The sequence below is a fragment of the Oryctolagus cuniculus genome, chromosome 8 (assembly GCF_964237555.1).
Source record: "Oryctolagus cuniculus chromosome 8, mOryCun1.1, whole genome shotgun sequence".
Lineage (NCBI taxonomy): Eukaryota > Metazoa > Chordata > Mammalia > Lagomorpha > Leporidae > Oryctolagus > Oryctolagus cuniculus.
This window is the reverse complement of record NC_091439.1, coordinates 25194391-25220135: the sequence shown is the minus strand read 5'-3', so window position 1 is coordinate 25220135 and position 25745 is coordinate 25194391. Positions and strand designations below refer to the sequence as shown.

Here is a 25745-nt window from a genome sequence, read left to right as displayed (position 1 = left end):
ATTTGGGATGCCAGCGATGTTTCCTCCCTCCAGCCCCACCCCTATTCAGAAGGTCCTTACAGCATAGCTTTGAAAATCTAAAACATCGTGGGTTTGGTCTAACAATAGTAATGCCACGATGTCCTCTCAAAAGCTCGATTGATTTCCCAAGCTCAAGGATCTAGGATCAGTTAGCTAGTCAAAGTCCTGTAGGATTACTTTGGAGGGGTCTCAAAGGCAGCTAATTGAGAGAGAGCAGGAATAAGTAACATCAAGTTCATGATTCCTATAGCTTCCCATAGTCTAATTGCTTTTTGAAGGAAAAAGATCATACATGTTGAAAAACGCATCACCACACTTCTATAGAAAGGAAGACGTTTGGAAGAATTTTTCACGGACTGAAAGGGCATCAGGGATATATTTATGGCTTTCTCCTCCCTGAGTTAATTGTGAGCAACCCCGCATAAATGAGGATGATGCTCCCTGCACGATCTGCCTTCAGGTTCTTAGTGTTGTTTATTGAGCTGAAGCGAGCTGGAAGTGTGTGCTTCTTTTACGCTGTAATTAATGTAAGTGAGCCATCAATTCAAACTAGTTACTTCAAGCAGAAGTCTGTCTTCCTAGGGCCTCATACTCTGCTCCTTCACACTTCGGCTTTTGGAGGAAGTGCCTTCTTTGCCCAGAAAAATAAAGCCGAAACCCTTTTTCTTTCCAAAAGGAGTTATGAATTTTTAATTAAAAACTTTATATCATAGCTTCTTTTTGAAAGAAGTAAGCTATCCTTAGAGTGAGCTTATAAATTCTGTAGGGAGAGTCATTTTTTCCCCTTCTTCGTTCCTGCTTTGGCTCCACATCACAAAAACATGCACATTAGGGCTGGTGCCGTGGCTCACTTGGTTAATCCTCCGCCTGCGGCGCTGGCATCCCATATGGGCGCCGTGTTCTAGTCCTGGTTGCTCCTCTTCCAGTCCAGCTCTCTGCTATGGCCCGGGAGTGCAGTGGAGGATGGCCCAAGTGCTTGGGCCTCTGCACCCACATAGGAGACCAGGAGAAGCACCTGGCTCCTGGCTTCGGATCGGCGCAGTGCCCGCCATAGCGGCCATTTGGGGAGTGAACCAATGGAAGGAAAACCTTTCTCTCTGTCTCTCTCTCTCACTGTCTACAACTCTACTGTCAAATAAATAAATAAATAAATAAATCTTTAAAAACAAAAAAATGCACATCTGCAGTGCCCAGTAGCACTGGGGAGGCAGGACAGTCTCTGCTCGTTGGGTTCCTCTGGACCCCTCATCCTGAGAAGGAGGATCTGACACCCATTGCTCTGCCTGCTGCCACGTGTCCATTTCATTTCATGCTCACACTCTCGCAGGTCCTGGGAACCAGCAGTGCCTGCAGGCTATCCTTACAGCCACTCCATTCCTGCCCTCCTGCCTGAGGCAGGTCCCCTGCCCCTGGGGGGAACCCGCAGCTATCTAGGGACTCTGTGTGATGCTGGCTCATCTGGCATGGGTCCACGGGATGGCAGCCCATTCTGGTTTTGGGTCCACGCCATATCTCTCAAGCTAACACTACCACAATAAAACTGGCAACTTGCTCTCTGACACTAGTGTCTAGTGTTTCTCAACCTATTCAGAATCCAGAGTGTAGGGAGTGTGGTCATCTTCCCAAACTGCCAACGGACACCAGCCATGAAGCAGGTGCTATCAACCAAAACAAGCTGGAAAGCTTGCAACCCCCCAGTGCTTCCTTCCGAAAGCAGACTCCTCTCTTGGTAGTTAATAAAAGAAGCATGAAGCCCAACAGGAGTGGACAGTTGGTGCAGCAGTTAAGTGCTGCTTGTGCACCTGGCTCCTCTGTACTTCTTTTTAAAAAATTTTTAAAAAGATTTATTTATTTGAAAGACAGAATTACAGAGAGAGGTACAGCCAGAGAGAGAAAGGTCTTCCATCCACTGGTTCACTCCCCAGTTGGCCGCAATGACCAAAGCTGAGCTGATCTGAATCCAGGAGCCAGGAGCTTCTTTCCAGTCTCCCACATAGGTGCAGGGGCCCAAGGACTTGGGCCATCTTCTACTGCTTTCCTAGGCCACAGCAGAGAGTTAGATTGGAAGTGAAGCAGCCAGGACTCAAACCGGCGCCCATAAGGGATGCTGGCACTGCAGGCCAGGGCTTTAACCTGCTGCGCCACTGTGCTGCCCCTACTCGGTACTTCTGATCTAATTTCCTGCCCATGTGCACCCTGGGAGGCAGCAGGTGATGACTCAAGTACTTGGGTCCCTGCCCCCCACACGGGAGACCCTCACTGAGTTGCCAGCTCCTGGTTTCAGCCTGGCCAAGCCAGTGAACCACAGATGGAAGATCTCTCTCCCTACTCCCCACCCCCAGCCCGCCTTTCAAATAAACTTCAAATAAATAAAGATTTTTTTTTTTTTAAAGAAGGCTAGTGGCTAAAATGGAGCTGCATGTTCAGCGAGGTGAACTTGCTCACCAATCTTATTGTATCTTGGATCTCATCCAAGGACTTCACTGGCCACCTGCAGTTTGCCTCTTTCCCTGCCATATCGGTTGCCCCCAGCACCTGGCAGCAAGGTGTTCACGGTGCAGTCTCGGGCTTCCACGAGAACCTGCAGCTTCCTGACCTCCTGTTTGCTAGTTCCTTCTGGGTAGGAACTCCAACGACTTTTGATCCATCCCAGATCCTACCAAGACCATATGGAAATGCTTCCCCAATTCTTAGAAAAAGTTTTACAGTGTTCTTTTCCTAGAGTATGATTTATTTAAGAAAAATTATGTGTGAGTAAATTTAGCTAGGGCTGCTATTCTTGTAAACCATATTACAAATAATTTGTTTTTTATGAACATTTTAAAATCATGAGCAGATAGGTTTCAGAATAAGCAAAAAAATATATTTTGACTTAACTTCTAGCTGAAATAAAATATTAAATAAAATATTTCCTCAGGTCTATTTTTCTGAAACATTTTCTGGAAATTCACTAGCAACAGATGGGATATTTGAAATGCAAACAAAAATGAGTGCATTAGTTCCCACCCATGAGTTTTACCGTATCTTTTCGCTCTAATAAACTCCATAAATATCATAAAGTGCTATCAAACACTCAGAGGCAAGTTCATTTTAATCACCACAATTTAAGCTCTATAAACCTTAAAATGTACTGAGCGGGATTGTAAAAACCAAGCAACAACACTGTAATGATGCCAAAAAGATTGTAAGTTGCAGGATTCAATTTTACATATAAGAAACAGAATAAAATTCATAGCAACAATGAAATATTCTAGCATCTCTTTCTGCAGGCTAGGGAATTAAAAGCAATGCATTTTTTTTTTTTTTACTTTATTCATGGTATAAAAAAACCAATTTGTCCCAATCATGACTAAATCATTCTAGAAACAATACTGAAAAAGAATCAAGAGTAGACCCAAGGACCAGGGATCCAAGTGGACAGTGGATGCCAGCAGCAGCGCTAGCCTCATCAGTTCCCGGCCTCAGCCCTCAGCTTTGGGGACTCTTAGCTTTCAAGCGTCCCCAGCTCTAACAGGGAGAATGCATCTTACTCTTTACTGTCAGGAATCAATGTATTGTCTCAAAGCGTGCCACTTTGTAGCAAAGCTGAACTGTCCCGAGGCTTACTGGGTAATAGATCCAGCATACTCCATGCCGAATGTTGTCCTTGTATTGCCCCTTGAAGATGAGCCTCCCGTCTGTGTCGTACTCCTGGGCTGGACCGTTCAGCTCTCCATCCACGTAGGTGCCCTGCAGAACGCCTCCGTCCTCGTATGTGTAAACTCCCTGGCCCTGCAGGGCGTCGTCCACGTAATACCCTTCCAGGGTGCTGTGAGAGAAGGGAGAACAAAAAGGCGAGTGGGACCGTGGACTCAACGCGCTGAAAAGGGAGGCTCGCACGCACAGCTGAGTGTCAATCCTGGCGTCTATTCGGCGAAGCCTCTCTGGTTCTCACAGATCGCTAGGAAGATGACTTTAGACATAAGGGTAAGATTAGGAAGAGAGAGGAGAGTTAACCTCTGATTCCTGATTCCTATGAACTCTCTCTCCGCTGGAGGAAACGGAAGCACTGGTGGAAACTGGGAACACACTTTCCCTAACCGTGCCCAAAGCTAGATGACAATCAAGACTGGGGATAGGGGTTGCCGCTGCCTGCAATGCTGGCATCCCATATGAGTGTGGGTTTGAGTCCTGGCAGCTCCACTTCTGATCCAGCTCCCTGCTACTGGCCTGGGAAAAGCAGCCAAAGATGGCTCAAGTGCGTGGGCCCCTGCAGCCATGAGAGACATGGATGAAGTTTCTGGTTCGTGGCTTCAAGCCTGACCCAACCCCGGCTGTTGTGACCATTTGAGGAATGAACCAGTGGATGGGAGCTCTCTCTCTCTGTGTCTCTCCCTCTCTCTCTGTAACTCTTTCAAATAAATAAATCTTAAAAAAAAAAAGAAAATGGATGATAGAAATTCTGGCATTTCCCTTTCTGCATTGGAACCACTCACACTTAATTTTCCTCAGGGTGTTCCCGAATTCACTGGCAGTTCTTAAGGATCTTTGAGATGCTTGCATATAGTGATCTCTAACAATACAAATGTGGTTTCAAAGATGTAAACTTGTTGCAAGTCAATAATGTCTTCTTTATTTCTGATACTTGTATGCAGTCAAAAGAATCTCCTTCCATCTCTTTGAAAGATATTTAGGTTTCAATTTCAGCTTATGTATGTGTGCATGTGTGTGTGTGTGTGTGTGTATACATGTACAGTCATGCATCACTTAATGCTAAGGGATACCTTCTGAGAAAACTGTTGTTAGGTGATTTTGTCATTGCGTGAAAATCATAGTGTGTGTTCCTACACAAACCTACATGGTCTAGCCTCCTGCACAGCAAGGCTGTGTTATATTCCTATGGGACTATGACAGGATATGTGGTCTGTTGTTGATGGGGCCATTAGGTGGCACATGCTTGTACATGCATGTGCCAGTGTGCACACATGCACACACACACACAAATGAGCATGGCCAGTAGGGGCTGGGAAGGGAGACTGCAGGCTCAACCTGCTCATCTCCCTGGCTGCTGGATGCTGTTGAGACCTGTGGTCCCACACTAGGAGGGGGGGCAGCTCACAGCAGGGGCTCATGGTATAATTTTACCAGAACCCTCTCCCCCTTTCCTCAGAAAACACACTTGCCAGTTGAGAAACACATTTTCAGTGTTAGCCTCTTAATGGCTGTTGTGCAAGAAAACTAACTTTAGCAAAAATTCCCTTTTAATACTAAAACTTGGAACAAGGGAGAGAACCAGCTCAAATTATTTTTAAAATTAAGGATGTGAGAAATGTAGAAACAAAGACAGCTTGATTATTTTAACATATGCAGATAGCATTCATTAATTCAACTAGTAAACATTTAGAGGGCGCCTTCTAAATGGTGAGCATTATGTGGTTAACACAACAAACACCACGGAACAGGAGAGACTGGCAGGTGCACACTGTCCACCGCCTGTGCAGGTGGGACAGGCATGCACTGTGTCATGCCACGTACTGGGCAGGTGGGACACAAAGAGGGCATGGGAACTGAGGTGGTTGTCCCTGACTCTGCCTGGTAGAGTCTTGTCTTATTTGAATGAATGGTTGAGAAATGATCTGTAATTATTAGATGAAAAGCACAGCCTCAATAACGATTGCCTCTGATTACATTGTAATTACACTACTTGTAGTCTCCCAAGGAGATAAATAGTTCTCTTTCAGCTTTGTTTTTCTTATCAATGACAAATAGGCTTACTGCATTCATGATGAGAATAAAGTGCACTTTAGCATGGTCCTTGCATAAATAATCAAAATTCTAAATCGGAGAGGCTGGGATTAATGAGATTGAACTGTTATTAGATTCCTACAATTTTTTCTTAAACGACAACCTTGGTGAAGGATAACTAATCAGCTGACATAATGATGCAATATACAGTGTGAAAAATGAAATCATTCGTCTTCATTCTCAGCACTGCCACAGAAAATGCAGGATGCTCAGCTAAGCCTGAATTTCAGACAAACAACAAATAATTTTTAGTAGGGTTTGTCTCAAAGATTCAATGGCACCTAATTATACTAATGTTTTAAAAAGAATTTTTAAAAATTTATTTGGAAGTCAGACTTATGGGGGTGGGGAGAGACAGAGAGATAGACAGAGAGATATCTTCCATCTGTGGGTTCACTCTCCAAGTGGCTGCAAGGGCCAGGGCTGAGCCAGGCCATGGCTGGCAGCCTGGGACGTCATTCGGATCTCCCACATGAGTGGCAGGGGCCCAAAAACTTGGACCATCTTCTGTTGCTTTTCCCAGACCATTAGCAGGAAGCTGGATGGAGCAGCCGGGACATGAACTGGTGCCCATATGGGGTGCCGGTGTCACAAGTGGTGGCTTTACTTGCTACACCACAACGCTGGCCCCTAATTTTTTTGTTGCTGTTATCTGAAATGTCAATTTAATTGAGTGCCCTCGATTTTTATTTGCTAGTTTTGGCAACTTATGGACCTTGGATTCTCAACAGCATTCAAAATGTCCCCGTGTGTGTTAGGGAAGAACTACCCCCTATGGACTAGTCTGCCAGTATTTCTCAGGTTTATGATCCCATCTATAAGGCATAGGTCTTACAAATGAAGTTTAGCAGAATCTCCGGGACTTACACGTATTTCCTCCAGCCATGCTATCCTGGCTTGTCCTACCTTACCAGCGGAACCCACCTGCGTCATGACACTATTTCTTCCTACGTGCAGAAGCTGCTATTTCCCTCCCCTCTACTGACTTAAGGCACAGAAATGCAGATTCCTAGGGCACTTCTCACTGCATTATTCTTTCAGCATCTGCCTGAGGACACTGCTTAGTTTTCTAGGCAACATTTAATGATGACTTGGATGGAATGTGATGGCAAGAGGGGCATGTTATACACTTGAACTAGGTTCTCCAGGGAAATAGCAATGTAAGTCTTTGCAATCCTCCCGTCTCTGAGGCCATAAAACAAAAGCTTCTTCAGAGTGGCATTCAAGATGCTACCTTTATTTTTTATATTTTCTTCCAGAAGAGGCTGGCAAAGCACAGCCTCCTGCCTAGTTTTGTAAATAAAGTTTTATTGGGACATGGCTGTGTGCACTGCTTGCATTCATGCGACTACAGAGAGGTGACTGGTTGCAGCAGATACCATATGTGCCCTGCAAAGCCTAATTTCCACTCTCTGACCCTGGACACAAAGAGTGTGCCGAGTCCTGCTTCGGAATCCTCTGCTCATGTGTGTGTCCTCGGTGACTTCTCTCTACTTGAGCCTCCACACTGTGTTCTTCCTTGCTCACCATCTTAAAACACATTCAAATCCCTGAGGGCACATTCAGGCAAAAAGTGAAGGGTCACGTTCCCTCCCCTGCTTCCCCCTCCCATCTTCCCCTGGCTTCCTCCCTCTCTCTCTCTTCTTTCCAAACAAAAACAACCTTCAGATTTCTGCCATCTTTTATTCCAGAAAACAAGCAACTATGAGCACATGGCACTAGTGACTGGCTGTTAAAATGCCCACATCTGGCCACACTGGGAAAGCAGGTACACAGCAGGTGTTTTCCGATCTGTCTTGTTAAAGGTGGATCCAGGGTTGTGTTTTGGAGCAAGTCTGTTCCTCAGCCTCCTAAGCAGGGGTCTGCTCATCCTTCCAAGGCAGACCTGCTTCCCCACAAAGTCCACCCTGACCCCATCCAGCCCACATCACACACAGGAGCCAGTCATGCTACGACAGAACACGACATGTCTTTATGGACGTGACATTTCTGGGTCTTGTTTCTCTACCAGAGTGCAAGTCCTTCCTAGGAACAAATCAGAAGTAGACATCCACGCATTCCTTCCCCAACATATAAACACAGCAGATATGCAGCTGGTGCTTCTGCTGGGAGCCGAGAACAGTTACTCAAGGGCAGATAGTATTCCTTATATGAATCAGACAGGAACAGTCTGCGAGTTAGGAAAGTATGAAAAGACTTCCTTAGCTGGTTAAGAAACCACAAAACAGTCTTTCACTTGTTGGATTTTTCTGGCACCAGCATCTGAATTAAACAACTAGAAAACAGGGAGGAAATTAAAATATCAATTTTAATTAAATTTCTTCCTCTGCACAAGTACAGATCATTTTTCACCATTTTATCAAAGCTCTTGGCTTAGTGTTAAATTTCCAGTCATAAAAACAAATTAGGAAAGCTAACTCACAAAGAAATGGAGAAGTTTTACAATTGTTTATCTGCACTGGCACATGTGCATTTTATTCAAATAGTACTGTATTTTCATTTAAAAATTCCTTTTAGTATCAGTTCTTAGGGATGGAGCAGTTTTGGCTCTTCCCCATGGTGCTGCCCTTAGGATAAGACAGCAGAGACCCTGCCTTCTGTCTCCCACTCTTCCTCTCCCCCTCTCTCCTCTCTGCATGTGAGCAAGCAAGGAGGAGCTGCCCAGAAACTGCACCTGCTGGTGCCTTGCTCCTGGACTTCCAACCTCCAAACCATTGGTCTGGCCACCCAGACCATGGGGTTTGCTATGGCAGGGTTCACACTGACTAAGACACTCACCTCTCCATTGTTCCCAACAAATAAGCATAGTCGCAATGATAATGGAAACAGACTACCATCATCCTTGCTTCTTCCCCCGGAGCACCTACTAGATGCCCTACAAACAAGAAAACAGAAAAGGGGAGGCCAACTAGCTGGCCTGACCCTGCTGAGCTGCGTGCTAAGGAAAACCTTCCGTCTACAGGTCAAACTCCTGCCAAGTTGCTGAGACCCCTACAAGATACTGAGTTCCACCTAGGGCTCCTTTGAACTTTTCACAGTTACAGCTAAGGAAGGACCTCAGGTAAAGTTAAAGCATGGCCCAGAAGGAAGGCAGCGAGGACCACAGCTCTCCTTGCCTCTGGACAGCAGAGGCAGGAGATGGAGTGAAAAGAGGACTGGAATCGACATCAGGCTGATTCTCGGCTCCACGCCTTACTCTCTAGGTGGCTTTGGGCAAGTTTCTCAGTCACTCTGTGCCTTAGTTTCTTCATAAATAAAACGGGATTATGAAACCTATGAGGGTTCTCAGAAAAGTACACAGAAAATGGAATTAGAAAGGGCTGGCGTTGTGGGATAGCTGGTAAAGAGGCCACCTGTAATGTCGTTATCCCACATGGGTGCCAGTTCGTGTACCAGCTGTTCCACTTCTGATACAGTTTCCTGCTAATGTGCCTGGGAAAGCAGCAGAAGATGGCCCAAGTGCTTGGTCCCTGCTACTCACATGGGAGACCTGGATGAAGCTCCTGGCTCCTGGCTTTGGCCTGGCTCAACCCTGGTTTTTGCGGCCACTTGGGGAGTAAACCAATAGATGGAATCTCTCTCTCTCTCTCTTTGTCCCTCCATCCTCACTGACTTTCAAATAAATAAATTTTTTAAAGGAACTGGGTGGGGGCAATGCTGTGACATAGCAGGTAAAGCCGCCATCTGCAGTGCCGCCATCCTATATGAGTGCTGGTTCGAGTCCTGGCTGTTCCATTTCTGATCCAGTTCTCTGCTAATGTGCCTGGGAAAGCAGCAGAAGATGGGCCAAATGCTTGGGCCCCTGCATCATGTGGGAGACTTGGAAGAAGCTACCAGCTCAGTTTCAGCATGGCTCAGCCCCAGCTATTGTGGCCATTTGGGGACTGAACCATTGGATGGAAGATTCATTCTCCCCCCACCCACCCTATAATTCTGTCAAATAAATAAATAAATCTTTAAAAAAAAGAGTTAGAAGATAAGCTCATTTTGGTGCAAAAGAATGTTGAAATCCATGCATAGCTTGTTCATAGGATACATTTTCTGCAAACTTTTTGAAGACTCTTTGTGTGTATCACTTCAAATTTTTGGTACCAGAATAAATTTATCTTTTAATCCCATTTTCATGGACTTTTTGAAGTACTCTTGTACTTCATAGATTGTTTTGAAGGCAATGTGTCCAGCATTGCACAAATACTAGATATTTAAAGTTTTCCACTACCATTCTTCTTGCATGTCACAGAATCCTTTGCCTCAATTAAGACTGCAAAAAAAAGCTGGATTACTGTCAGGAATATGGAAGGGCCCTTTGCCTTGTGTGGGCGGTTGGAATACATGACGTCACAAGTCCATTCCGATGCTCGTGTCTCCACAACGTGAGCAAGCTCTTTCTAAATCCGGGCACAAGAAGTCTTGTGTGGACTTGTCAACAGCTCAGCCACGGGTGCCCTTGCTTGGGTGACTTGGCCAGTGATGATCCACAGGGAACCCCCCCCCCCCAAAGTGGGCACATCAGTGTGGCAGAGCAACCTCAGAAACAGATTTGGGCACAAGAGAATGAAGTCACATAGCAGAAACTGCCTTGAACCTAATCAGCATGTCAATGAGAGCATCAACAATACACGCAAGTATGATTTTTGAAAGTGACTAAATGAGCTCATTTTGATCTCAGGCTAAGAGCTGCCCGGCTCTCTGATACTCCACAGTCCCCACACTTGAAGAAAGTCAAACTGCACTGGGAAATACCTCTTTCTTGTTACCATTCTAGGATCTTGAGAAGTTCTGCCTTTGGGGTCCATAAATCCTAGTTGAAATGAAAACTAAGGAAACATACATTAAAATTAATATCCTGACGGGGGGTTGCTAGGAAAATTAGAGCTGTGTACACCAAATCATTTGGAATGCTAAATATTTTCATAATACTCCACAGTACCCCAGCCAACTCACTCGTGCCAGACCCACTCAGATCCCACTAACAAAGGATTCCTTTTGCCTTGCTCCAAAAACACCTTTATCTCAGGATCTCAGAGATGCTAAGAAGCCCCAGTTAGTTCATCTTAGGGGAGTTTCCTTTAAAAGGGGGGCGGATGGTGGTGCTGTGGCACGGTGGGTTAAGCCACCATTGCGTGGGGCGTCCCCTGCGTCCCATATCGGAAAGCCTGGGTCTAAGTGCTGCCTCCACTTCACGCTAATGTGCACTCTTGGAGGCAGCAGTACGTGGGTCCCTGCCACCCACCGAGAGACCTGATCCTGGCTCCTGGTTTCAGCCTGACCCAGCCCTAGCTGTTGCAGGTATCTGAGGAGTGAACTCATGGGTGGAAGATATCTGTCTCTTTTTCTCTCTCAAATAAAAATAAACATCAAAAATTTAAATGTTGTTTTAAAAAGTGGAGGAGCGGACAGGCATTTGGTTTGGCAGTTACGATACCCGTTTCCCATCTCAGAGTGCCTGGGTTCCATCCCTGGCTCCGGCTCCTGATGCCAGCTTCCTCCTAAAGCAGCAGTGTTGGCTCAAGTAGCTGGATCTCTGCTAACCACACAGGACACCTGGATTGAGTTCCTGGCTTCCAGCTTCTGCCCCTACTGGTGGGGCCATCTGGGGGGAGTGAACCAGCAAATAGGAGCTCTCTCTGTCTCTCTGCATCTCAAATCAGTCAATAAATTTTCAAAAAAGAGGGGGAGGAAAACAAGATCTACTTGAAAAGCTAATTTTAAAGAACAGGTTAGTTTTCCCATTATTTGTAGGATGAACGGTTTCATGCAGTAAGAGATGAGTGTTCTGACTCAGGCTTCTGCCCTATAAGCCGGTTGTAATCAGTTGCCTGATCTGCTTTCGACTCTGCCATATAATAAAGGAAAGACTAGATCCTGATGACTGTTTCACAACGAGCAATACTCTAAGGCTGAGACAGGTAAGCAGTGCATATTTTGGCTACTGAAGCTGGTTTAGAAATAGATAGCTATTTCAGTTTTTATCTTGAATATATTTAATTGAGATATTCATATTGGCTGCCAACAATGCTGACTTCTGTAGCATAGGGTGCGAGTTGCAAAAAAAATAACTTTCTCTTTTTACATTTTTGTATTTAAAAAAAAAGACTTATTTATTTATTTGAAATGCAGAGTTACAGAGAGGCAGAGGCAGAGAGACAGAGGCAGAGAGAGAGAGAGAGAGGTCTTCCATCCGATGGTTCACTCCCCAGATGGCCGCAATGGCCAGAGCTGTGCCGATCCGAAGCCAGGAGCTGGAGCTTCTTCTGGGTCTCCCATGCAGCTGCAGGGGCCCAAGGACTTGGGCCATCTTCCACTGCTTTCCCAGGCCATACCAGAGAGATGGATTGGAAGTGGAGCAGCCAAGACTCGAACTGGGGCCCATATGGGATGCCGGCACTGCAGATGGTGGCTTTACCCACTATGTCACATTGCCAGCCTCTGTACTTTTTAAAATTTTCTATTCTACCAAGCATTTGCTATATTTGCAATAATATAAAATACTCTGCTTCTATCTAGGAACTTGATTAAAAATTTTAATTTGGCTATTACTCCCAGTAATCTGAATATTTAAAATTCTTATTCAGGTGTATCATAGTTTATGTTAAGGGAAAGACTGACTCTAGAATTTTCTTGACATCAATTTACATTTGTTGGAGCCTTCCTCATAAATCTGCTCTGGTATTAGATTAGAATGTACTGGGCCAAATCTTCTGTTACTACACTTTGTGCTTTTCTTCTCTCTTTCTAAACAGGAGTTCCTACAGCAAAGCCTCTCAGGGGACATACACCAGCACTACAGCTTAAAACAGCTTTTTCTTCACAAAGAAATGTGTTTATTTCCTCACCTTTGTCTTTCAACCTTGATTTCAGCCAAAGGCTTGAAGTAAGGACGTTAGATTTCGCTTAATTTTACCCAACGCATCGGACTCCAGAAATCAGGAGAGCTCACAGAGAGGAAAAACGAATAGACAAATGCAAATGTCCCAAGGACTGGCTCCATTAGGAATATCCACTCCTCCAGTCCCACCCCCAGGAAGACCTGGTAAACCTCACAGCCTTCGTGCTGTCACGGGACCAAATCCCAGATGTCTTCCCTTCACCACATGTAGGAGCAGACGATCAGTCTCAGACTTAAGAGAGATGATGGAGATCTTCTGAGATCCTGTCACCATGGTGCTTCATCGCAGGCAATAAAGGAAGGGCACGGAACTTCTTCCCTCCGTGCCTCTAAAGATGGACCAGGAGAGGCCCCCGAGGTGCTCACTAACGCTATCCTACTTCCGTTCTACTATCTGAGCTACGTCTCTACAAGTGGGTTGAGTAGATTGGTGTCTCAAAAAGAAAAAAGTCAAGGAATCTGTTTCCAGGCCATAGACAGTTATTGAGCGACTGCTTCCACCTGACCCAGTGCCCTTGCACAATACTCTGGAGGAAGTGGAGGAAGCTGCCTGGGGCCAGAAGTGACCCACTTGACAGGAGAAGGGCGGGGCTCAGAATTCCCCAGGCCCCACTTGGCTACCCACTGGGCTGTGCAATCAGCCCCTGGGGGCGAACATGGATCTCATTCCCGGCACCCTGGTTCAGAAACTCAGTCTAGCGTATCATCAGGTCTGTGAGGCAAGCAGGTAGCCACTACCACACAAATCTGCAACAATGTCTCCCCAAGAGCCCCTCCATTATTGGCCATCTTCATCCGACTATCAGATTTAAATCGTGAGTATGTGTGTGTGAGAGGGACAGTGTGTTGGGTAAATTCTTCCCTGTACTGTCCAGCAAAGACTTTTTACTTTAGTGTCAAGTTAAAGGAAAGTGCTCTGAGGCATACACAAGGTCACAGCCACAGATCCTGCCATCAAGAAGGCCTCTCTCCTTGGGTACAGAGGGAACTAAAATATTTGTGTGAGTATATACTATTGAATGAATGAAAGAATCATTGCCAGAAGGGGTAAAAGAAACACAACACTTCCAAGAAAAAGAGCTATAAACAAACTGACATGGAAACGGGGCAGGAAAAAGTTTCCGTCTGAGCAAGCTAAAGGGATCATGGGAGAAGAAAGTGCTGCCATCAGCATCTTGAAAGGAGCCTCTTCGGGTATTCACAGCAGGGCAAAAGAAAGGAAGAAAAATGCTGACAAGCTAAAACCCATAGTTTGTTAACAAAGCTCTGATTAAAAAAGGGAAGGGGCAGGTGTTTGGTGCAGCAGTTAAGATGCTGCTTGGGATGCTCACAGCCCATATCAGAGTGCCTGGGTTCAAGACTCACCTCCGCTTCCAATCCAGCTTCCTGCTAATGTGCACCCCGGGAGGCCGCTCAAGTACTTGGGTCCCTGCCACCCCCATGGGGGACCTGGATGGAGTTCTGGGATCCTGGCTTCTGCCTGGCCAGCCCTGGCTGTTGTGGGCATTTGGGGAGTGAACCAGCAGACTGAAGCAATTTGTTTCTGTCTTTATCTCTCTGCTTTTCAAATAAAAATGAAAAATATTTTTAAAAAGATGAGATGAAAAGTCGGGGGTCAATGGGATAGAGAAGGTTGGAACCAGTCATTAAAATGCAATTTTACAAAGCTTCTATAATGGGCTTTTATTTTTGCCCTTCTTTCTTTATATCAATTGAAAACCTGAGGAACAATACCATTCCTCTTCTTCTAATTTTTTTTTTTTAAGTTTTATTTATTTGAAAGAGTTACAGAGAGAGAGAAGAAGAGGCAGAGAGAGAGAGAGACCTTTCCATCTTTTGGTTCACTCTTCAATTGGCCACAATAGCCTGGGCTGGGCCGGGCTGCAGCCAGGAGCCCAGAACTCCATCCGGATCTCTATGTGGGTGCGGGGGCCCAAGTACTTGGGCTATCTTCCATTGCTTTCCAAGGCACATCAGCAGGAAGGCGAATCAGCAGTGGAGCAGCTGGAACTCGAACCAGCACCCCTATGGGATGCTGGTGTTGCAGGTGGCAGCTTAACCCGCTGCACCAGCTAGCATCTTTAAAAACAGTGCACACGCCAGTGCTAAGGGCAACCTTCAGTGTCAGCGTAGATGTTTCCTTTCCCACAGAAATTCTCAGGTTTGGGAAGCTTTGGCCACTTGTCAATGGTAGGAGTAGTAAGTGGGGCAGTGTCAAACAGGATCCTGTAACCTCTCTGGCTCAGTCTGTTCCTGGATTACCCAACCAACTGGCCTGAGCACAGCGGGCCCTTCCAGGCCTCTGAGCCCCTCCAAAGGCTCGAGGAATTCACATGGACACTCTATGCTTCTGAAGCTCCCAGGCTTTAAAGGTCATTGCCAAACAGCTGGACCAGCGCAAGGCCATCGCCTCCAGTCATTGCCCCCTGCCCCCAACACAAGAGGGCAAAGGGCCTCTGCCACACATGGTGTCCCCATACAGCGGGTGAAGGCACAGTGAAAGCAAATCTGCTGTGACAAAAGATCTGAACAAGAGGTGAGCCACGGGAAACGCCTGTCCCGGCATCAGCTGGGAGTGCCACACACCAAACCCGATTACCCTGTCGACAAACACAAAGGCCTGAGTTTGCTGCTGTGCCCTCCAACGTCTACCTATCTGTGTTCTGCCACTGGGACTGCACTGAGTGGGCTTTGAGGAGCTTGGCTAAGTCTTTTCTTCAGCAATCACCTAAGGAGAGGGAACACGCTGGGGTGTGGGCGGAGACACCTTCCTTCAGGCCGCCAAGAGACTAGATCGTGACCGGGGTGGGGGGTGGGGGTGGGGCGCACGGCCTGGGTGCAGCGCAGTATGCAGTATGCTTGGCATGGGCCCGTCATGGTTAAAACTGTGCCAGCTGCCTGCTGACAAAACGACCCCTGTTGTGTGACTGCATCGAGACACCTCACTTGAATGAGCGGTCAGTCCCTCCAAGTACGGGGCAGCCATGCAATCAGCTGATGTGGGATGGGGGTCCCTGGATCTGGCATGGCAGAAGACCCCTTTGATAAACACACCCCTCCAGACCAGAGAGAAGCCTCAGGCTGCGTCCCCACAGCCGCCACTGCAGCACCGACACGTTGGGGTGACTTTCACCTTTCCTATGCGTCGTGTGAACACTTTTACTTGAATTCTTACATCCGAGCAAGCATCATCCCTAACAGTGAAACAATTTTGGTACCCCTCCCACCCCCAAGCAAGGCAAAGCAATGCAAAACAGAGAGTGCTACCTGCCATCAAAGAAGAAGAACTTCCCTCGGCCGTTCTTTTCTCCGTGGACAAAGTTCCCCTCAAATCTGTCTGTGGAGGAGTAGGTGACGGTGCAGAACCCGTGCGGTAATCCATCATCATCCAGGTGCCCTGGCAGAAAGAGAACCACAAGGCAAACCTTAACATCACCAGCCTCCCCTGCCGGTGGCAGCCCCGCCCCCACAGTCCTAGGCACCCTCGGGTCCCTTCCCTGGTGTGAGGGTGCAGTGCCCACCTAAAGGTTTCTCAGTTCACCTGCGTCTGCAACATGGGCTTGATTGTTTCGGGCACTTTATGAATGGACAGGTCCGCATCAGAGGGACCAACAACTTGAACTTTATTTATTTAATTAATTAATTAATTTTTTGACAGGCAGAGTGGACAGTGAGAGAGAGAGAGAGAGAGAGGTCTTCCTTTTGCCGTTGGTTCACCCTCCAATGGCCGCCGCAGCCGGTGCGCTGAGGCCTGTGCATCGCACTGATCCGAAGGCAGGAGCCAGGTGCTTCTCCTGGTCTCCCATGGGGTGCAGGGCCCTAGCACTTGGGCCATCCTCCACTGCACTCCTGGGCCACAGCAGAGCTGGCCTGGAAGAGGGGCAACCGGGACAGAATCCGGCGCCCCGACCGGGACTAGAACCCGGTGTGCCAGCGCCGCTAGGTGGAGGATTAGCCTATTGGGCTGCGGCGCCGGCCCAACTTGAACTTTAAGTGTGCATTTGACATGGAACTGGGCATTGTGATTGGTAATAACATCCACAGGGCATGTTACAATTTTCCAAGCACTTTCCTATCCAATACTTTGCATATTTGAAATTCACGTTGCCTATCTCTTGTGCTCAACTGAAATGTGGTTGAGATCATGCTGTGATGGTCTACTACCAGATACACTGACTTTGAAATAAATGATCCAATTCTGGAACCCTAGGCAAACTGATTTTATGTATCGTTCTATGGCATGAAGTGGAGAACTGTTCACCAGCCTGGAAATGCTAGGGTGACATGTGACGCTCCACCAATGAGGGCCAGAGCTCAAAAATGGACCTAATATTTATACACCTCCTCTTGCAAGCACATACACTTAAGTTAGGCCTTGAACTTATGGCTTTGCCTTACAAAATTGATCAGCCTTGAATGCCTAGTAACTACACTCTCACCATACACCGCCTCCCACCGAGTAGCAGCAGCCACTACACTGGTCTTTAAACCTCTGGTTCTTTCAGATCATAGGCCACTATTTTCTAATATTCCTAATATAAACAGTCACTGCTTAGATTCTTTATTGCTATCTGCGTATTTCACAAAACCCAGGAGTCACCTCACTGGTGTTGGCCAATTATTCTGGAGAGTTAGTTTTGCAGAGGTGGGTAAAAGGCGGTTGGTTGCTCTACTGACATTTTGCTGAATTAACAACCTGGGTCATGGACGAAAAAGGTATGCAAACATTAAATACTGTGTACAATGCAGGGACATTAAACACTTTAATGTGGCTTCCAGATGGTTCACAGACATAAAAGAAAACAAACCAAATGAATGCAACAGTTTCCTAAAATGATTTTTTTTGTAGTATGATAAAAGAATATTATACCCTGGAAAGATGATAAGTAAACACTCTTATAAAGAATAACACACTGGGGCTGGTGCTGTGGCATAGCGGGTAAAGCTGCAGCCTGCAGTGCCAGCATTTCATATGGGCACGGCTGCTCCAATTCTGACCTAGCTCTCCTATGGCCTGGGAAAGCAGTGGAAGATGACCCAAGTCCTTGGGCCCCTGCACCCGCATGGGAGACCTGGAAGAAGCTCTTGGCTCCTGGCTTTGGATCAGCTCAGCTCTGGTCATTGCTGCCACTGGAAGAGTGAACCAGTGGATGGAAGACGACATTTCTCTCTCTTTCTCTCTGCCTCTGCCTCTCTGTAACTCTGCCTTTCAAGTAAATAAATCAATCTTTTAAAAAAAGAATCAATTTTTTAAAAGTTACTGTTTAATCAACTTTGTGATTCTTTAGATCAAGAGAAATTATTATGATAAACACAAACATGGACATAAATGTACAAGGAAAAGTTCTAAAATTCTAATATACCTTCATTGCCACCTTCTAGCCATGCTGTCCTATTTCTGAATAAAACACTGCAAGCACACTCAAAGCAACGGGACTTAGACACTGGAGAAAACCGACAGTGTCGCCTAATGCACTAAAAGCACTTAGAGGACAGTGCTGATCCCAACCGAGATGACAACAAAAATATCAACTGCACTACAAGAAGGATATTTGTTTCAATAGCTCTGCCAACAGGATAATGAAGGGAACCTTAAGCTCTTGTGGGACAGGGAGAAATGGAGGAGAGGGGGAAGGAGAGAGAGTGGGAGAGGGAGAGGAAGGGAGAGGGATGTGGTCAATCAAAGGAACCAGAAATTAGACTGTGATCACTCAAGACTTCCACCTTGAATACTGACTAGCCCAAAGCAGTTTTCCCAGCTGTAGAACTTTATATTTAAAACAGTGGTCACAAGCCAAACAGTACATACAAAGGGACTAGACAAAACCAAAGAGAGAGGCCAGCGCCGCGGCTCACTAGGCTAATCCTTCGCCTGTGGTGCCGGCACACCAGGTTCTGTCCCAGTTGCTCCTCTTCCAGGCCAGCTCTCTGCTGTGGCCCAGGAGCGCAGTGGAGGATGGCCCAAGTGATTGGGCCCTGCACCCGCATGGGAGACCAGGAGAAGCACCTGGCTCCTGGCTGCGGATCAGCGTGGTGTGCCGGCCGCAGCACATCACTGGAGCGGCCATTGGGGGGGGTGAACCAATGGAAAAGGGAAGCCCTTTCTCTCTGTCTCTCTCTCTTACTGCCCTCTCTGCCTGTCAAAAACAAAAACAAAAACAAAAACAAAAAAACAACAACAAAACAAAAAACAACAACAACAACAACAACAACAAAAACAGAGAGAGAGATACCGGGTTACTGTACCCTCACCTCTCCTTCCAACATCAGTGCTACAAGTGAATCTGATAAAACTCTTTTTCAACTGCCGTAGGGACAATAAGATCATGTAATATTTTGTCACATCAGGAATAGTTGATTTAATTTTTAAAATCATTTACTTATTTATTCATATTTGAGATGGGGCAGAGGGGAAGAGAGATCTTTTCTAATGATTCACTTCCCAAATGCCTACAATACTTGTACATGTTTATGGGATGAAGTGTAACATTTCAAAACATGTACACAGTATGAACTGATCAAATCAGGTACTTAATATTTTTATCTCATTAATTTTTTTTTTATATTTGGAGTTATGAGCTCATCTCTCCTCTGTATAGTCAGTGTCATGGGGAGGAATACTGGGAGACGGAGAAGGAACTCTTGTGCACCTGTCAGGCATTTTGGCAGTGGCTTATATGCTTGCCTGTTCTCAAATTCAGACCTCACAACAGTCTCACAAATTTCCACCTTATAGATGAGGATGCCGAGACTACCTGCCTTGTCCAAGAGACACAGTAACCACTCCTGAGCGTGCTGATGAAAACTGCAAACCCCTCCCCCAAATCCTTCAATTCCCATTCTCTCCAGACAAGGGCAAAGTAGCTGAACACCCTTTTTTCCTTGCTGATGTCCTGATGGAAGAAAGTACCTCTTAAAAAGCTGGGACTCCCCAGGCCTCTGGTAGCAAAGCAGATGGCTTTAGGACTAAGATCATTGTGACAGGACTAGCAGGATTTCCACAGCATATCCTGGTTGCAAATTCCTGTCCCTCCCAAGTGTTCCCTGACTCAAAGACAAACACTGGTCCTCCCAGCGCTGGTTGAGATCAATTCAGAAAATGCGCCAAGTCAGCCAACAGCCTTCCGGGCCAGTTCCTGCTAAACAGAGGGCCAGCACCAGGCCCAAACAACAGGGAAAATTAACTTGAATGACTGCCCTGTGTTTATAATGCTGTCCCAGCTACTGTACAGTGTATCTTAAATGTTTATAGAAGTTAAAGACAGGGAGGAGAAAAGTAACAGTTCCTAACGCTACTTTATTTTTTTTTTTTTTGCTTTGTTCTATAGAACAGATAGAAAGTTAAAATTTTCCCTGTCACTTACTTCTAAGCAAGCATTTTTCCTTCCCCGGACAAAAGCCAGGCCTGTATTCTGTGCAGGGAATGGATTCTCAGTAAAAGAAACTCCCTCCACATCAGACACAGCTGCTGATCGCCTCGGGCTTACGCACAGATCTGAGCATGCACGCCGTGCACACTTCTGCGTGTGTGTGTGTGTGTGTGTGTGTGTGTTCCGCAGAATAGGAGACTGTCTCACACACTGTTGGTTTTGTGGACTAGAACACTGCTTTGAAAAAAAAAAAAGAATCACAAAAGGCAAGCTTATTCTGTAACGCAAAGGACATGCACTTGTGCTCATGCATTTTCAAGGGCTGTTAAAGATATAACTGTACAATGTTAAAAATATAATTCTGTAAGCTTAGGAGAATTCTTTTGAAAATGCTCCACCATTCATGGTGAGGGGCATAGCTTTAACACGTAGTCCACATGGACAAGCTCGGTATACTTGGCATGCATTTTCCACAGGTACAGAGCATGAGCAGGCTTGTTAGAACATGATTTTTGGAGCGCTTGGTAAGAAAATATTCTTAATATTTTGCCGATGCTGGGGCAGTGCAATGCCGAGCTACTTGTTTACACTCCAGCTCCTTGTTCAGCGATTCTGATAGTTCCCTCAGCATCTCTGACAGGTTTCTAGGCCTTTCTGTTTTTCCAGACACTCACAACTGCACACCTAGACTCTTGCAAGAGCCCCCGAGGGGACACCCTCACCTGCTACTTCAGCCTCTCCACCTGCCCTGCTCACCCCTCCTGGCCATCTGCCTGGAGCAGAGAGCTCCAATGCTGTCACTCCCAGCTCTCGAGAGCCCCACCACTTCCGGCAGCTTCTGTGGCTTCCTGCACAGCCCCTGCTCTCAGCCCACCCCCCGGCCTCCTTTCCTTGCCTTACCCTGCACTTTTCTCCTCCCAGTTCCCACTCCACAGCAGAACTGGATGCTTTTGCTTTGGGCATTAGCTACATAACTCCCTGCCTCTGTGTCTTCACTAAGGTTCCCTCTCCACTCAACCCTATGCCTCCTCTCCTGAGAGCCTTCCCTTACCTCCTTCCCTAAGCTGGAAGTCACTATCCCTTCCTCTCTCTCAACCATGTCAATGCATCTATAGAGACATGACACAATTCTTTAAAATGATATTAGGGACGACACTGCATTCCTCTATCTTTCTATGGGGTGACAAAGAAATAAACACAGTGACAAATATTTGTTTCCAAAGGCCCCAAAGAAAACAGTGGAAAACTAAACATCATTCTCTGCGGAGCCAAGGAGCCTCGAAGTGTTTTTTAAGCAGCTGGTCAGGTGGAGTTCTCAGGCTCTTTGGGGCCCAGGGCTTGCTGCCTTCCCAGGGGAGCCAGGGAGCACAGCAGAAGCAGGTACACAGAGTTTTCCCTTGGGACACACCCTCCATCGCCCACCTGCCCCAGGGGAGTCATCCACACCAAGTCTAGAACTTCTCCCTAGCTACAACCTGCCCAGCAGAGAGCCAAAATATATGGGCTATGGAAGACATTTGTTAACACTATTTATTTGAGAGGCAGAGCAACAGAGAAAGAGAGAGACTGAGGAAGAGGGGCGGGGTGGGGAGGGGAGAGGGAGAGCCCCCTCATCCACTGGTTCACTCCCCAAATGCCTGCATTAGCCAGGCTGGGCTTCAGTTGAAGCCAGGAGACAGGCACACAATCCAGGTCTCCCGCATGGGTGGCAGGAGCCCAACTGCTTGAGTCACCACTTCTGTCTCCAGGATCTGCATTAGCAAGGAAACTGGAACCGAGAGCCAAAGCTGAGCCGTGTATCTAGGCACTCACTCCAATGCAGGAAGGCTCAACTCCCGCACTAGGCTGAACACTTGCCTCACAAGACATCGAAATTCAAGTCCTGAAGAGATCAACTTTCTCCTCCCACCTAAGTTTTTCATGAGGAAGAGAAAGTTTTCCTATTGCAAAGACTGTAAGTTCAGTTATCTTTCTCCAAAAATATGCTTCCTGAAAGACACTCAACTGGATCAGAAACAACCCTCCAAAACGTTTAACCAATAAAGAATGGTACCGAGATAATACTTAACTGTTGATTCTAATATGAAGTACCTTTTAGATACTTCACTGACTCATCAAAATTTAAAAAACAGAGGAGTATGGAGACAGCGTGGTATGGCAGAGGCGCACCCTGGGAGTCCACACCTGTGACGCCCCTCACTGAGAGTCCTTGGTTTTGTGCTTCCATGTATCTCAGTTCCCTCCTCTGTAAAACTGGGCTAATATTAGTTCCCATTTCATAAGACTGAATGGATAATGTCTGCAAAACACTTAGCACAGAGCCTGTACTTAATGAGAACTAAACAATTATAGCAATGGTAATAATAGCTGTGACAATGAAACTACTGTTTATGGAGAGAGATGGGTTAGTTGGCACTTCAATACCGAGAAGATGTCCAGGCTGGCTTCTCTTTGGGAAGATGGGAAGTGGTTTATGCCAGTCCCTCAGGCCTGTGTGGGACAGAAGCGAAGACCATCACAAACGGGCCAACCCTGGCTGGAGGAAAGCTGACGGGTGCAGCTCCTGCCATGCCCCAGGCACCGTGCAAGTCTGAGCCTGAGATGTGGTTAACAGCTATTTTTAAAAAAATTCTGTGTCACTCTTCTGACTTGTTGGTACAACTGAGTGACCATGTGTCTGGGATTCCCCAGGACATTCCTTAGGGTTGAGGCCAGTGGTCCTCACATAATTCTTAATGACACCCTGTCTCCTCTCCAAGAGTCTTCTGATTTAGGACAATAACATATATGATCACTCTGCATAACAGAACCTCTCCTGCTTGGATAAAGAAACCTTCCTCTTTCTAACCCAGGGGACAGTCACAAAAATAAGACAAAACAAAAAAATGAAAAACAAAACAAAAAAACATTGACCAGTTTCCAAAGCTCTTGTTCCCACCAGAAAGGAGTCCGAGGACCGTGGCTAACTTTTTGCTTCTCAGTGGCCTTAAAGGGAAAGGTGACTTAACCTGGGCAGTGACCTGGGGTTTGTGTTACGCTTTTACACAGAAAAGTAACCTTGGAGGAGCACTCCTCTTTAGTAATATGGAGGCACAAGAAGTCCACAACTGAAAGTGGGTGACTGTCTCTGGGTCCCAGGCAGCCCAAGGCTGTCTTTCTTCATTAGAGAGGAAAACAGCTCTGGGAGTTTCACAACATTGTGATTTATTTTTTTTTTTTCCTGAAGATAAACAGGCACACCTTTTGTTAAGTTTGAATGTTTACATCCAAATGCATACCTAACTCAGAAATCCCGCTCCACTTAAATCTCATCCTGAAACTTCGGGAGCTCTGCCAGCGCAGTTAATGAAAACATAAAAATTGATTCCTCCCCGAATAGCAATAACTATGTATCCTTATGCATTTGTACAGCATTGCCACTTTATTTTTCGTTATCTTTTGTGAGAACTTTTTAACACTAATTAGAAAATAAAAGTCAACCAGCAGCTAAACATTATTTACTTAGACGCACGGTTTAACATATTCTGGCGCAATACCACACGGCATCCGAACACATCACGACACGCTGTCTGGGGTAGAACCGAATAAAAGAGACAGGAGAGAATTTCCCCCCCGGTATTCCCTGTTACAAAATTATAACCTCTCGCTGCACAAACAGCGAGATTGTATAACGTCCCCTTCATCGTTTTTTGGAACTAGCAAGAAAGAGGAGGGGAAACTCAGCAAACCAGGGGCCAGAGAAGTGCGGGGTGGGGGGGATGGGGGCGAACAGGAGGGGCGCAGGGCGCAACGCCGCGGCGGTGATGTCACCCACGGCCAGCAGCATGGAATTCGCAAAGTTCAGTGTCACCCAGCAATGTGGGTCCGGCTCTCGGCGCGGCGCGGCGGGAGGGGGAGGGGCGGCGGGGCGGCGGCGCGGCGGGCTCCAGCCTCCCGGACGGCGCGCGTTCGAGCCCCGGGTCGGGAGTGTCGTCCCGGGCCCTGCCATGATTTCACCCTCTTGGAGGAGCGGCCCAGGCTGCCACGTGCCTGGCCCGGCCGCGTGCGCCGCGCGGGGACACGGACCCAGCCGCGGGCCGCGGTGGTCTCGGGACGCAGCTAGCGTGCGGAAGGAAAGGGCCGCCTGCCAAGGCGGGGGCTGGAGGATCACTCCGCGGAGCCTGTCCGCCTCAGGGAGCAGCCCTTCTGAGCACCCCCACCCTCCATGCCCGAATCGGGGTGACCAGTGCCGGTCAGGGTTCGCAACTCCGAGGGCGGATGCGGGCTGTGGCTGGACATTCCAGGCGCCCCCGGCCCGGCAGAGCCCCGGATCCCGGCCTGCGCCCCGCCGCGCGGCGCTCGTTCCCGGCGGCGTGGCTGAGGCAGTCGGGCCCCCGCCCGAGCCGGGCAGCCGGCCACTCGCGTAAGGGACAGCGGCGGCCTTGGGGCCCCGGGCGCAGCCCGCCCGCTCCGGCCTCGCTCCCGGGCCCCGGCCGCCGCCTCCCCGGTCCCAGAGAATCACTGTACCTTCTACTGCCTCCTCCACCATCTCGTCGTCGCTGTCCATGGCGGCTGGGGACTCTTCCCAGCCCGGGGCCGCGCGGCAGCCTCCCGTCCCTCCGGGTGCTCCGGCGGCTGAGCGAGCGCTGGGGCTGAGCCCTGCGAGTTTGGAGGAGGAGGAGGAAGAGGAGGAGCAGTCGGGGCTGGCTCGCACTGCCTCCCCCTACAGCCCTTTCATTCCTTGGCCTTCAGCTGCTGCCGCAGCCGCCGTCCCCCTCCCTTCGCCCCCGAGCCTCCGGGGTGCCGCCGCCGCCGTGCAACTTTCTCCTGCGGTTCCCCCTTTGTTGTCGAGCAGCTGATCCGCTGACATCACCCCGCACCGGTGCGCTCCCTCCCTCGCTGATTGACAGCTCCCTGTCCCTTCCCAGAAGTGAGGCTCCGGAAAACCAGAAGCGCTCGCCCTGGGGAGGTCGTCTTCCCTCCGCGCCCCGGGCCAGCTGCCCGGGGTCCGCGCTGGTCCTGGGCTTACGCGCGCCCTGGCACGCTCCGAGCACGCCACGCGGTCCCGGCCGCCTCGGACTGCTGCTGGCGGACGCTCGGGACCACCGGGGTACTCGCCTTCTGGGGGCCTCCTGATCTCCGGCGACGACCGGGACAACTAGGAAGGGCGCCGTGTGATGCCCTCTGGCCCCCCTCGGGACGGCCTCCCAAGCTCAAGGGAAGCCCCGACCGCCTCTCCCCTCGCCCCCGTCTCACCCGGTGCGCCCCCGGAGCTGCACCGGCGCTGCACGCACGCGAGCGCAGGTGTCCCTGCGGCCTCCGTCCCACATACGCGAACTAGGTTCGCAGACTCGGCGGGTACACCAGACCCTCAGGCGGCCTGCGGGAGCCACCCCAGCGCCCCTGTCTCCACCCTCCGTCGGATCGCCAAGTCCTCGAGCGAGCCCGAAATTCATCTCGTCTAAATGGCTGCGGACTCTCCGTTGCGCTCGGCAGGGCGGGTCCCGGAACAGGGACCCTCCGTGCCGCGCGCCTCGCGTCCCGCGCGCGCGTGCTGTGCCCTGTGTGTCCCGGTTTCTCCGAGGGCCATCCGCTCCGCACAGTCAGGCGTCCTCCAGCAGAGGAAACCGCCGGGCACGCGGTTGCGGGCCCAGCCTCTTCTTGCCGTGATGGCGCTGCGGCGCACAGGTGGCGGCGGTGGG

The 25745-nt window shown here is 48.3% G+C and overlaps 1 protein-coding gene across 2 annotated transcripts in view; it reads right to left on the bottom strand.

Annotated features, from left to right (window-relative positions):
* SETD7 (SET domain containing 7, histone lysine methyltransferase) overlaps positions 1–25318 on the bottom strand; it is a 48888-nt gene extending 23570 nt beyond the window's left edge. Inside the window, exons 1-4 of one of the 2 annotated variants that reach the window (XM_017347335.3) lie at positions 25300–25318; positions 24571–24702; positions 15962–16091; positions 3628–3829 (exon numbers count right to left, since the gene is read on the bottom strand). In XM_017347335.3, the coding sequence (XP_017202824.2) occupies positions 3628–3829; positions 15962–16091; positions 24571–24610 (372 nt within the window). In that variant the 5' untranslated portion in view covers positions 24611–24702; positions 25300–25318. Of the gene's footprint in view, positions 1–3627; positions 3830–15961; positions 16092–24570; positions 24760–25299 lie in introns of those variants that run through there. The other variant, XM_051819472.2, reaches the window with a different exon arrangement.
* Between the last annotated feature and the right edge of the window lie 427 nt (positions 25319–25745).